The 13,132-nt window shown below is 38.6% G+C and overlaps 1 protein-coding gene across 1 annotated transcript; it reads left to right on the plus strand.

Moving 5' to 3' along the window:
* Window positions 1–692: 692 nt before the first annotated feature.
* Window positions 693–12,094, plus strand: LOC113237245 (nucleosome-remodeling factor subunit NURF301). Its single transcript, XM_026473619.1, has 13 exons — window positions 693–2,274; window positions 3,100–3,382; window positions 3,978–4,435; window positions 4,663–4,893; window positions 6,218–6,390; window positions 6,573–6,770; window positions 6,991–7,231; window positions 7,322–9,123; window positions 9,356–9,587; window positions 9,959–10,560; window positions 11,030–11,308; window positions 11,400–11,645; window positions 11,924–12,094. Exons 1-13 carry the CDS (start codon window positions 1,260–1,262, stop codon window positions 12,077–12,079), a joined length of 5,916 nt encoding a protein of 1,971 aa, XP_026329404.1. The 5' UTR covers window positions 693–1,259; the 3' UTR covers window positions 12,080–12,094.
* The last annotated feature ends 1,038 nt before the right edge of the window (window positions 12,095–13,132 follow it).

The following is a 13,132-nucleotide window of genomic DNA, read 5'->3' on the forward strand; positions in this document are numbered from 1 at the left end:
TTAAAGTTTTATCTAACGTAAATTATAAAATAAAATTGTCTAGTTAAAACAAGTTACAGAAAAACGTGATTTCAAATTATTATTATTAAAAAAAAATCAAAGATTTTTACATAATTTGGTTCCATAATTTTCGTTCAGTAGCTTCAACTTTTGACAGGTGTCAACTGTCAAATATGGAAAAATACAGGAGAATATTTCTTTTTCTGAAAAAATATGAGTTTTCCAAAATAGAAATTATTCCATGATCCCACTGCGCACTGTTGTTGTATGTAATATAATAATATTAATAATGCAACGCTAGACAAGTCTAATTATTCCATAGACGTTTTCATTTATTGTTGTGTTGAAATGTGAATCAGTAATATAATAGAAATTAAATGCTTAAAAGATTTTAGTAAAAGCTTTTAGTCCAAAATGAAAGTGTCTAATTGATCAAAATTCAAAACTGATCGAACGTGTTAACCCCAGACAAACACAAGCATGAGATTGGCAGCACTGCGGAATATCCGCTGCAATTATCATTCTTCTTATTTGTTGTATTATACATTCGTCTAAAACTAAAGTATTTAGCAAAAATAAATCTTTTTTTATGAAATATGTTTATTTATCACTTTTAAATAAGGTTTTACTAGAAATAAAAAATATAAAATACTAATTTGACGCGACATTGGAAAGAAAGAAATAAAATGGCCGCCGACTTCCCGAAGCCAAGTGCTGTGCGACTACAACTTTAGTGATAATTTACGATCAATAAATTTGAGGGACGTTGTTGAACAACCATATAATAGAAAGCAAATTTATTTCTGTCAAAAATTTTATTGTGCGTGATGTTAACTTTTGAATACCCAGGCACCATGGCATTCGAAAATTCAATATTCCACAAGATATGAAAACGACATGGCGGACGGGTAATCGACCAATGGGAAGCCAGCATCTAGCGTTTCAGAATTACATGTACCTACTCACATTTCGCGTCATTACGATTTTGGTGCCTTCTTTCTTCAGATAAAAATGCATTACTTGGTCTGTTATCAGTGAATTGATTGACTTTTTGGTTTGTTGTGAAAAGACAGTGTAAACTTTGTGTGTAGACCTTGTGTCGTGGAATTTATGCGAAGCAACCCAAACGGCTGTGATCATGACTGCGTTGGATTTAGGTTGAACTAAAATGCATTTCCATCATTTTGTTTTTGTAAACAAGACTTATGTTTTTGCCGTACACGTGCGAATCGGTACATAATTGACAGTTGTTTATAACAATGTCGGGAAGGGGGGCAAAAAAACGCGGGAGGCCCCCGAAAGCGGGAAGTTTTGAGAAAAATAGAAAGTTTCAATATCATTTATTGAAGAAACCAAAATATTTGCAAGCTCAAAATATCGGATCGAGTTCTCTGGCCAGTACTCCATCGGCATCTAGAGCGTCGTCTCCACAAGGTAGCGATGTAAGTAAAAGAAGTACACGAAAACAGAGAGGAGGAAAAGCTCACAAACCCAAAAGAGGTGGGCTATCCGGTGCGTATTCTCGAAGAGGATACAATCCACATGCCGCCGACTACCACGAATCTGAATATCATTACGGATCAGACTTTGGGGATGAGTACAGTGACCGCTCTGAGCAAGAAGAAGAGCGCGGTAGCGATAGTTCCGATGCCAGTGTCGATAACGATAGCGACAGCGACTTCTCTGTCAGCAGTTACAGCACTACAGGGGGTACTCCTAGAAAGGTTGGCAACAATGCTATACGTCCACCTAGCCCTGAGCCTCTTTGGTTGCAGCAGGAAAGGCCTATCCCTCATTTAGATCTCCCATCTTCATCAGATGATTTAATCATCCCTCAAAACTTGGTATTACAGGTAGTTGGGATATATGAAGTGTTACGGCACTTTAGACATTTGGTTAGATTATCTCCATTTAGAGTGGAAGACTTGTGTGCAGCTGTTAGTTGTGAAGACCAGAGCAATTTATTGAGTGAAGTGCATATAATGTTACTCAAGGCTCTGCTGAGAGAGGAAGACGCTCAACAGACCCATTTTGGCCCTTTGGACCATAAAGACAGTGTCAATATTACCTTGTTTTTGCTGGATGTAATGACATGGCCAGAAGTGCTAAGGATTTATGTGGACAGTGACAAATCTTTTGACCAAAATGTGGTTAAAATATTAAACTCTTGCGAATACCCTTTTACAAGTGTGGAAGATCGCCTATCTGTGCTTCAGTTCATGTGCAATCAGTTCCTGATTACAAATTCAGTTCGAGATGATCTCCTGAGTGAAGGTAAGTGCTGTTTATAAGCCCTTAATTTTTTATACTGATATAAATTTACAACAAAACATTGTAACTACCACTATCAGTAAACAAGGTTCCATTTCTTGTCTCTTGTTATAAATCAATTTACCAATAAGACATGTTAGCAAATAAATAAAGAAATTGTAAATTTCGCATTTAAACACTGTCGTGGTAATAAAATTATATCAATTCAATCTATTTAAAAATAATGCATTGACATTATGTTTAGTAACTCTGAATCAAAATTTCTCACATCTATTGGTTATGACCTGGAGACCAAACACGGTTAGTACTGTTAGTGTATGTTGTGCAAAGTAAATAAATAAGTATCAAATTGTACTGCATGCTCAAGAGGCACTATGATGACAAGTTGCAGAAACCAGCTTGCTACACTAAATGTAATTTGATTGATTGCACAATATTTGCTCATATTTCATCCATTGTAACAATAAGAATTAATGTTTTCACTACACCTTAATGGATTATAATATAAAATGTAATTTATATAAATGTAATAATTCAAATGAGGGTGAAGTCAGGCTGTATATAATGATGATGAATAACTGAAATGTGGGAAATTTCATGTTATTTGTCATTTCTTGAACATGTGTGCTCTGAACTGGGTTAATTTTCGAACAGAATAGTTATCAGATTGATAATAGAGATAAATAAATCTTATTGCAACCACAGATTACAGGTATGAACACAAACAAGGAATTAAAATAGGAACTGTTTTTGACTATGATAAAGATGAAAGAAAATTACTGTTTACACTACAATTTAAAATCTCTTACAATTAATTATCCTTTACAGTTCCTATCCATTATGATGATCACTGTCGAGTTTGTCACCGGCTAGGAGACTTATTGTGCTGTGAAACATGCCCAGCAGTTTACCACTTAGAGTGTGTTGATCCCCCACTGGTAGATGTACCCTCAGAAGACTGGCAATGTGCTCTCTGTAAACAACACAAGACTGTTGGTGTGACTGATTGTCTTCCTGATGCAGAGAAGCAAGGCTTGCTTTGTAGACATGAACATTTGGGCTTTGATAGACATGGCAGAAAGTATTGGTTTATCACACGGCGACTATTTATGTAAGTATAAAGAAGTACTGACTACTTTGTGTATTAACACGCTTATGATGAGAGGAAACATTTTGCAAGTTCAATCGTCCAATAAATTATGTACATTAGTGCAATAAATTATGCACATCACTTCACTTATTGTATTGCAGTTAAGCAAGTAGGATGTAACTCATTGCATTGCTCCTTGTATATAATATGTCATGAATTAAGTAGGTACTTGAATGCTTTATTTAATCATTGATGCAAATCAATGGAACAACTTGTTAATGTTGTTAATTAATAATGCTCCACAGCATCAGTTTGTCCTAATGAATCTTACAAAAAAGCATTTTCTAAACATTTTCTTTCATAATATTATGTTAAGCTATCTTATTTACATTAAAATTGATAAAAGTCTCATCATAAATTACAATAATATGGAGAAATATTCCCAATCCAAAATCACCTAATGTTATATATTCTGCCTCCTAAGATACAGGATACCTTTCTTTAGAGGGCAGGATAATCTTGTTATGTTATAACTTTGACTCATAAAAATATTGTAACCAGTTTATTGGTAGTGATTTATAAATAAAACATTATTATAATTACAATTTTATTTTAGTGAGTCTGAAAATGGTGATGTATGGTATTACTCAACACCTCAGCAGTTTGAACAACTTCTGGAAGTGCTTGATGCAGTAGAAATGGAAGCTCCGCTGGTCCGTGAACTTTTGGAAATGAAACACGAAATTATTAGGCAAATGGAAATTACCGAACGACTGACTAATCAGGCGAAAGGCAATCGCAAGTCATACTTGGAAGTTGAGAATAATAATATAATAAAACAGAGGAAATTGGGAGAGGAACGGAAACAACAGGAGCGAAATTTAGGTTTGAAACTTGATGAAGATAAAACAGAAGATTCAGCACTGGAAGGAGACAGTGATGTGATGAATGAAGTAACAGTCACCAGTGAAGATGCACCACATGATGATGATGATCACAATGATGCAGTAGAAGATGATGTAAAGAAGACGAAGAACAATACAACAAACAAGAATAAAAAGAAAATTGAAGAGAGTAAGTTGACGTTTTCCTTTGTTATTTCAGTAATTGCAGTTACAAATGAGCCGCAATTAGAGCAATGCAGTTTGTGGGATTGAAGAGTAAATTACTCACAGTTTTCTATTATATGTATCGCCTTGTGACACAAGTGTGCCGCATGGCGTGTTTAGAATTGTCACAAGGAGTGGCTGCTGTCTCTTAACTAAGTGTGAATAATCGAATTTCCTGTTTTTATTTTTCAGTTACTACAGAAAGACTGACAAGGCTAAAATCAAATCAAATATCCAATGGAACATATCTGTTCAAATTGGGCAATGAGAATAACTTTAAAAATTACGTAAATCAATACACTACAAACCCTCTCGCTCTTAACAAGCCTCAAAGGAATGAAGAGAGAGACAAAAAGCGATATATGTCCCACAAGTTCTCCTTATCTTCATGTCAAGATTTCAAATGGATAGGACTCCTCAATGGTTTGTCCTACTTTATAATTTTCTAACCTGTATGAAACTTAATATTTACTTTTATTTATTCAGAGTTTTAACTAAATATTAAAACTTCGAAGTATAACATCCAAAAGCATCCCAATCAGCATTGGGCCCGCATGGGAACTACAGCCCTAACCCTTTCATTGTGAGACAGGGCCTGTGCCCGGCAGTGGGACTGTATATAGGCTAGCTATTTTGATTACAAAATATAACATAGTATAATAACACAAGCAGAGTTACTCCCATCTGTTTGGCGCATCAATGTCTACACTTCAGTCGGAGTGTAGGGATTGTCACATTATTATTTTAGTTGTACTGCTGCCTCCGTGGCCGAATGGTTACCATGCCGGACTGCCACGCAGAGGTCCCAGGTTCGATTCCCGGGTCGGGAGAAATATTTGTATGGCCTACAATTATTTCTCTCGTGAGTTTGGGTGTAATTTGTCGTTGTCTATGTGTGTCCATAGCACCCGTGACACAGGGTTTCCCTAGTGCGGGGCTATGTTGAGTGTGTGCGTTATTATTATTATTACTGTACTAACAAGTTGTAAACATGTTTACATTATAGTATTCCTGTGCTATAATGACGTAACCTTTGTTAAATGCAGTATTTACGTATTGATACCTTTATACCAAATCGCGGATTGGTACCTCGATTGTGGGAGTATGATTAGGAAATATAAATAAATGCTAAACAATTCTGAATTCGAGTTCAACTTTGTCTTTCTCATAAACCGCGAGATGCAAATATGTGCGACCGTACAAGGCGCGCGGCGGGCGTGCACACGTACAAGCCTCGATGCTACGTTTGTTTGGGGTTACCCTACTTGTAATAATATATATTTATAATACTATGATAATAATTGGTGCTATCTTGGGAACCTGTTTTTATTAACTTGCAGAAAACCTGAAAAATGCATTAGATACCAACTGACTACCATTATTAATTAATACTGACATCGATAACTCTGCCGCCATTAGTTGAAAAGGCAAGCAAGAGACCGTTTTTCAAAAATTTTGTTGTGTATACTGCCATGATCAGTAAAAAGGTCTGTTACAATTTTAATTTTTTCCCAAGGCAGATAAGTTATGAAATTACCGCAACAGAACGATGTTTTTTTTAAATTAATTTCTTTACACATTATTTTCTCGGTTTAGAGTTTTGTCACGAGCGACCTTTAAACTAACGGCGGCAGAACTTTATACTATTATATATTTTATCTTTCCCAACTCACCATTTTGAAGCACTAAAGTTTATACATTTCCTGAGCTCTTGGTTGGTTTTCCTGAAAATCTTGTCTTTTTCCAGCAACAAAGCCTTTACTAGTAGCAACGCTAAGGCAAACATTATTGCAACTGGAATCAAATATAGTGGTACAGTTTATGCACCCTAATTGGTCTTTATTGAGGAAGCCATGGGTGCAAGCTGTGCAATTGTGTCAAGCGCCGAGGGACTTCGCGAGAGCACTTTGTGTGCTGCAGGTAAAATTTACTTTTGACATATATTATAACTTAGCCTTTTGGTCCAATGATTGCTCCTCTGTTACAATTAACAGACCTGTTAAATCAAAGTAAATAAACGAAAACTTTATTAAGACAGTAATGCTTATGACAAAAATTAGAGCTAGAAAGAATGGAATTGAGCCATTAATCTTCTTTCACAGGCTTGCATTAAGAGCGTGGTATGGGTCCCAGCATGGCATGAACAACTGGGCCATGTGAGGTTGATTAGAACAACGGCGGCTGAGCGAGAGGAGCGCAAGAAACTTGATAAAAGAGAGAAAAAGGAAAGAGAAGAAGAGGAAGAACGTTATCGCACGGCTTATAACTTCGTCAAATACTCTTTGGGACTTCGTCACCAGGTTTGTAAAAGTTTTAACAGGTTATATTGAAGATAAATTTTTAATTTTCCCTTAAGACTTTTTTGTAGTCAATATATGAGTAGAAGGATATTAGGTTAATCTGACACAAAAAGATTATTCTCCACACTTCAATGACTATTACAATTTTGGGTTTCTGCTTTTTTTAAAAAATAGTTTTATTTTTACTTCAATGTTGTTTGTTAATTAAAATTTCTTTCAGGCATGGAAACAAAAAGGTGAAGAGTACAGAATTCATGGCCAATGGGGCTGGCTATGGAACTCGGCTACAAGAAAATTTAAGAAACACAATGCTAATTCAAAACCAAGTCTATACAATGGCCCTGCAAAGATAGCTGTAAGAGTCAGGGAAGGCAGCATCATCAAAGTGTTGGCAGTTGAGCCTAAGACATATGAGTACTTGTTATCTAATGATACCGCTGACAAAGAAGTACTTGATAAATGTAAGTGAATGAACTCCAAATTTTAATTACTTTGTATTTTGTTCTGTGCTGCAAAAAAATCAGATTTTTAAGTTTTCTTTTCTTTTCCAGTACCACAATCAATGCGTAATCTGAAATTAGAAAAAGACAACGAAGACTTTGAAGAAATTGACGTCGAAAAGGCCCTAAGCTCATCAACAAGGCGGTACTACCCAAAAATAGCTAGAAAATCCAAACTGGATGACTTTCTAGCGCGCAGAACGTATCTCAAATTTATGGAAGAGAAAAAATTGGCTAATGTTTTAGCTAATGTCAAGAAAGAGGAGATGGATGTTAAGAGCGAAGATGATAAGAATATTGATGTAGAAAACGATGAGCCCGAACCAGATGTAACATCTCTTTGTGATCCCATAACTGACTCAAAGACTGTAAACCCCTCAACAAAAAATGCAGAGTCACTAAGAGATCAGTACCACAAGTTGAGTCAGTTGACCAAACATTATAAATGTTATTCAGCTGACTGTAACAAAACTGAACCCTCTGCCTTACTTCAGGGTTCAGATGTCAAAATAAACTGCTTTTCTCCTTTATGTATTGAAAAAGGCAAGTTGTTGAATGAGTTGTTTACGTTGTTGAAGAGCGGCGCGATAAATTCTTCAATTCTGTCGAATTCCAAAGAAAATTCTAAAACGTCAATTTTGGAACAGTATTTGCTAGGAAAAACTGTCAACACAACAAATTCGAATGAGAATATATTGACCGATCTGTTGTCAGCTGTTGCATGTGCACAAGAGTGTGATAGCAAAAGTTCAGATAACTTTGTGAAGCGAAAGTTTAGTAGTGATACGGACGTAACTGTAAAGACTGAAAGAGACGATGACAATCTCTTGAAAACCGAAAGTACACTTGAAGAATCTGCAGTTCCAGCCATCGGCAACGAAATGGACATTGATATAACTTGCAATGATAATGATGAGAATGAAATGGAAATAGGTCCCTTGAAGGAGTTGACAGACAATGACCAGGAACAACCAACAGACCAAGAGTCTACCCAAGATGCTGATTCCGAGCAAAATCGACCGCCGATCCCGAAGTTAAAAATAACTAGAGGCAGATCTGCTAAAGCAGCAGCTAATAGTTCTACTGACACAAATAATACTGATGCGTACAAGTGTTCTTCGGTAATGCCAGTTAAAGACGAAAAACCAAAATACCGCGCAACAATCAACAGGCGATTTGGGCTCGTTAAGCCAAAAAGAGACGACAGGCACATAAAGGAAGAGAAATCTGAGGGTGCTGTAGTAAGAGTCTACTCAGCCGAATGTCCAAAAGGAAAAGTGTACCTGAAAAAAGTTCAAACGTCAGCAGTGGAAAAGAAAAAGAAAAGAACTCCCGTAAAATACCCCCTATGCTCTTCATTCCATACTAGAAGTAAGGCTAAAACTATATTAGTGTTACCTCATCATGAATTGAAAAGACTGTCGAGGCAATCTGGACATAGTGCCGTTATCGGCTTTAGTCATAATGCAAAGCCTAATCAAGCTTTGTGGCCTTATCCGTGTGCTAGACCTCTTTTTAAGACGTGTTGGTTGTATCGTACGGTGAACTTGCAGTGGCTCGCTAGTGCTGCCTTGCAGCTTCGTATAATGTGGGCTTGTTTACGGTGGGACGATATGTCCGCCAAGCCGGCGACCGCTGACGGGAAACATCAGTTAACGACAGACACAGAAATTGTTTCTCTGGAATTGTTGAAACATCGACACATTGGACAGTTCTCTGAACGCACTCAGTACCTGAGACGACGCGTCGTCATTCCCTTAGAACTGCCTAAGACGGTGCGGGAGGTAACTTCGATAAGAAGTGGACTAAGAAAGAGAAAGCGAGCTGAATCTCCACAAAACACTGAACCACAAGTAAGACTTTTGTATTTTCATACATTGGTTTTGTAAGTTAGAGATCAACTTAACCCTGCCATGAAGTGATAAAGATACTGTAATTCCTTATTGGATTATGTATTGGAAGAAATATAGTACTGGAGTGTACCCTTTACATGAATGTCTAGAGTGTTCTCCTTACAGAAGTCACTAATTAAATAACAATGCATTTTTATATTATTTGTAGTCTTAGTTTTTTTATTTTCTCTAGGTCACTGAAGAATGGGTAGATGAAGATAAATTAGAACTGTGGGAAGTACGACAATACGGTGAGCGCGCGGAACGAGCAACGCCTGTAACGCGTACCTCCACCGGCAAACTGCCCCAAAGAAACACCGCGCCGCCACCGGCCAACGCTGCTGATCTCAAGGACAAAATGGAGCAGCAATTACGAGAACAAAGAGCTGCACATCAGCAGAAAAGAGCTCTAGAAATGTCTCAAGGTACATTATGTATATATATATATTTGTTTTTTATAATAGCAAGTGACAGGACGAACAAGTGGTGTGCCTGGTGGTATGCTACATGTCAGTCGACACGTCTGTCCATTACAGTTGCAATGCCACTCAGAGCTTTAAATCGCAAAGATCAAGAAAGTTGACAAGTCCCATGTGCTTGTAATTTCACCAGCTTCCTTACCATTCAAAAACTGGAATGCAGTAATGCTAACATTAATGCTTGGCGGCAGAAATAGGTAAGGTGGCAGTACTTCCCTGGACGAACTCTTGCACAAGGAGCTCTCTTGCTACAGAAAAGTATTACCCAGTTTCACACGTTACAATTAAATATGGTAAAATTAAACATTTTCTTGTAGATAAATCCAAATCCACACCTAATCAGTATGCCGGGAAGAGTACACTCACTTCGCTTCTAACTACCAACGCCACAACCCCAACTGGTCCAAAAACTGTAATAGGTACCAGAAGAATAATAATGACCAAAGGTGCTGACGGTACAACTCGTGTTATCAGCCAACCGATCTCTGGAACGCCTAAGCCGACTCAATCCGCTGACGCCACGCCTAAAGCAGCGGCAACACCACACAAGGAGGGACCTCAGAAAGTTCAAATTATTCGAGCCCCTGATGGAAAGGTAACAGTTCGCGGATTGTTACCAGGCCAACAGCTTATACAAATGCCCGATGGAAAGTTGCACGTCGTTATGGCTGGACAGCAAGGTATAGCTGGACAACTTGTGGCGGCGTCCCCGAGTAAGCCGACGGAGACAACCCCCGAAAATAACACGCCCGCTCCTGTTAAGAACGTAGTGGAAGAGGCTAGGCCGGCTGCGTCACCACGCGTGGCGCCACAACCCGCTCAAATCATCGTGCAAGGCAACCGACAAATCGTAGTGCAATCGCAACAGCAAGTTGTCGTACAACCAACGCAGCAAGTGGTCGTGCAACCCCAGCAACAGGTTCGTACCATTGTTTTAGGGATGAAACACATCGATTTTGTCTTTTTATGGGGTAATTAGTATTAAATATGTTTCGCATTCATGTTTCGATCGTTTTTGGAACATCTATCAAATTGAACAAGTTTACAGATTCAAAATTAAATGTTTTAAAATTTATTTATTTATTATATGGACAACAAAACAGATTACAATGGAATTGCATTGATAAGAGTTAAGTAATAACATAAGTTATGTACTAGATTCTAACCCTTCTTATGTTGACACATCATTATAAAGTAACAAGAAAGATGTACTGTTCACAATTGGCTAATAATTTCCTTATTTAATTAATATACAAACAAATTTACTAAATACAAAAACGAAATGGGTTTGGGTGAAAGTCAAAAATATTACGTAAATATAGTCTATATAATCAGTGTAATTTATCTATTCATAAATGTGTAATTACGCAAAATTTCATTGTTTTTAGATGGTCGTGCAAGCGGGTACTAGAGCAAGCCTGCAACCACGCATGCAGACGATACAAGCAGTACAGACTGTGGGCGCAGTGGGCGGCATGCAGACAGTGATGATGGCCGGACAATTAGTCCGTGGCGCGCGCGTGGCCACACCCGCGCCCGCGCCGCGCCCTGCTCCGCCCCCGCGACCCCGCGCCCCCGCCACGCAACAGATCGTCGTCAACAACCCCGCGCTCGTGCAGCAAATCGCTGCCGGCAAGATCCAGCTCGCTACGGTCAACGGACAGCAGGTGACGTAACATTCATACTGTTGCAAATTTTGTAAACATGACGCCGTTACTTTTTAACTGGGATTTAACCATTATGCCTTGTCATACACAGGTGTTAATTCGACCCACCGGTAACAACCAAGCTCAAATAGTAGCACACATTGGTCAGAGTCCCGCACCGGTCCAAACCCCGGTGCAGGCGGCGGTTGCTGCGGCGCCCGCTGTGACGCCGATTCGCGCCGCGGCGCCGTTGCAGCCACAACCGCAGCCACAGCAGCTTACTGAAGATCAAATCATGGAGAAACGGCTTCTGGCCGGTCAACCACCTGGCACGGTTATCAAAACTGTTACAGCGCAGGTAATCAATGTTGCTCAAACACTCGCTGCCGACTTATTGCGTAAACATATGACGTTTCAAATGCTACAGCACAGCGTTCTATTTCACAATAGGCTTTAAACTAAATAACTTTTTCCACTTTTGAAATTTTAAGCAACAGTTCTGTTTTCCACACAAACATTCAGCTGATGCATGTTTGTTGACCGCGATTAAAAATATATAAACAATTATTAGATACTCGTATAAATGAAGAACGTCAACAACAACAACCTAACAACGAACATAATTTTTCTTTTAAGGTAATGCAGACAAGCAGTGGACCCAGTATAGTCCTGCAGGGCCTACATGGCTACACCCTCACTCCTCAGCAACTGGCGTTGGTACAGCATCAAGTGAAACAACAATTGCTAAAAGGTGAGCAGAACTTATCTCTTTTGGCAATAATAATTTTGTAACTGAAATTCAAATTACAATGCGCTAAGTTGAAGCGCTTTTATTAGCAAGTGTAACTCAGTTGTCTGCTAGAGACGTTTTGAACTATGAGACAGGCGTGATAATATGGTGCTATTTTTGGTTAATTTTGTTCTGCGATTTAGCCACATTTAACGACTGCTTGGTCGTCAGAGTCTAGTACGATACGATGCTGGTTACGCCACGTATACCTCGACCTCGTACACGGATCTCCTCACAAATTATGCCCATATAAGAGCACGTCCACATTTTATCGATTTACAGAAACAAAATTATAATGCAGATTACCTTACGCAGTAACGCAGTAGATGATAACGAGAGGCGATGGTCACCCGGTTGAACCTGAGCCTGAAAGCGGTTTCCGACTGGGGAGACGCGAACAGGGTCAGGTTCAATACGGATAGAACACAGGCGTGTCTTTTCACATCAAAACGGAGTCCCCTACACCTTATTCCGACTTTCCGAGATGTATCCGTGCCGATAAGGGACCACCTTGAGCTACTTGGTCTGGACTTATCATCCAACTTCAACTTTGGGCGATACATCGAGTGCTTGGCAAAAAATCTTATGTCGTAGATATTCCACCTATTTGCACTAAGCGCTTTGCTTCCTCCTTTCTGATGCGTACGGCAAAGGAATGGAATGCTCTACCGTTTCCCGAAAAGTACAATTTGGGGCTATTCAAGGCTAGAGTGAAAAGGCATATTTAGGCAAACGCTTCCCATCGTCGGTCACATCGTCGCTGAACATCAGATGAGATTTTGGCCAAGCGTGTGTCTATTATATATTAAAAAATATATAATGCGTGAGACACTTTACTTACTTTCATAGTATAATGTCCTACTCATGAGGGGCAAAACGACAAATACACAAACCAAGTTTGTGTTGCAAAAACGACCGATTCGTTCTGTATACTGTTTAGGTTCTCGGGTTTATCTCAGAGAAAAGTTTAAAGAGAGTGGTATTATGACTGTGGCGTCGCAGTAGATTTACCCATATATTTTGTATGCCCGTAAAAATATACATAATTTCATTAA

This window comes from Hyposmocoma kahamanoa, unplaced genomic scaffold, assembly GCF_003589595.1.
Source record: "Hyposmocoma kahamanoa isolate Upper Pololo Valley unplaced genomic scaffold, ASM358959v1 93, whole genome shotgun sequence".
Classification (NCBI taxonomy): Eukaryota; Metazoa; Arthropoda; class Insecta; order Lepidoptera; family Cosmopterigidae; genus Hyposmocoma; species Hyposmocoma kahamanoa.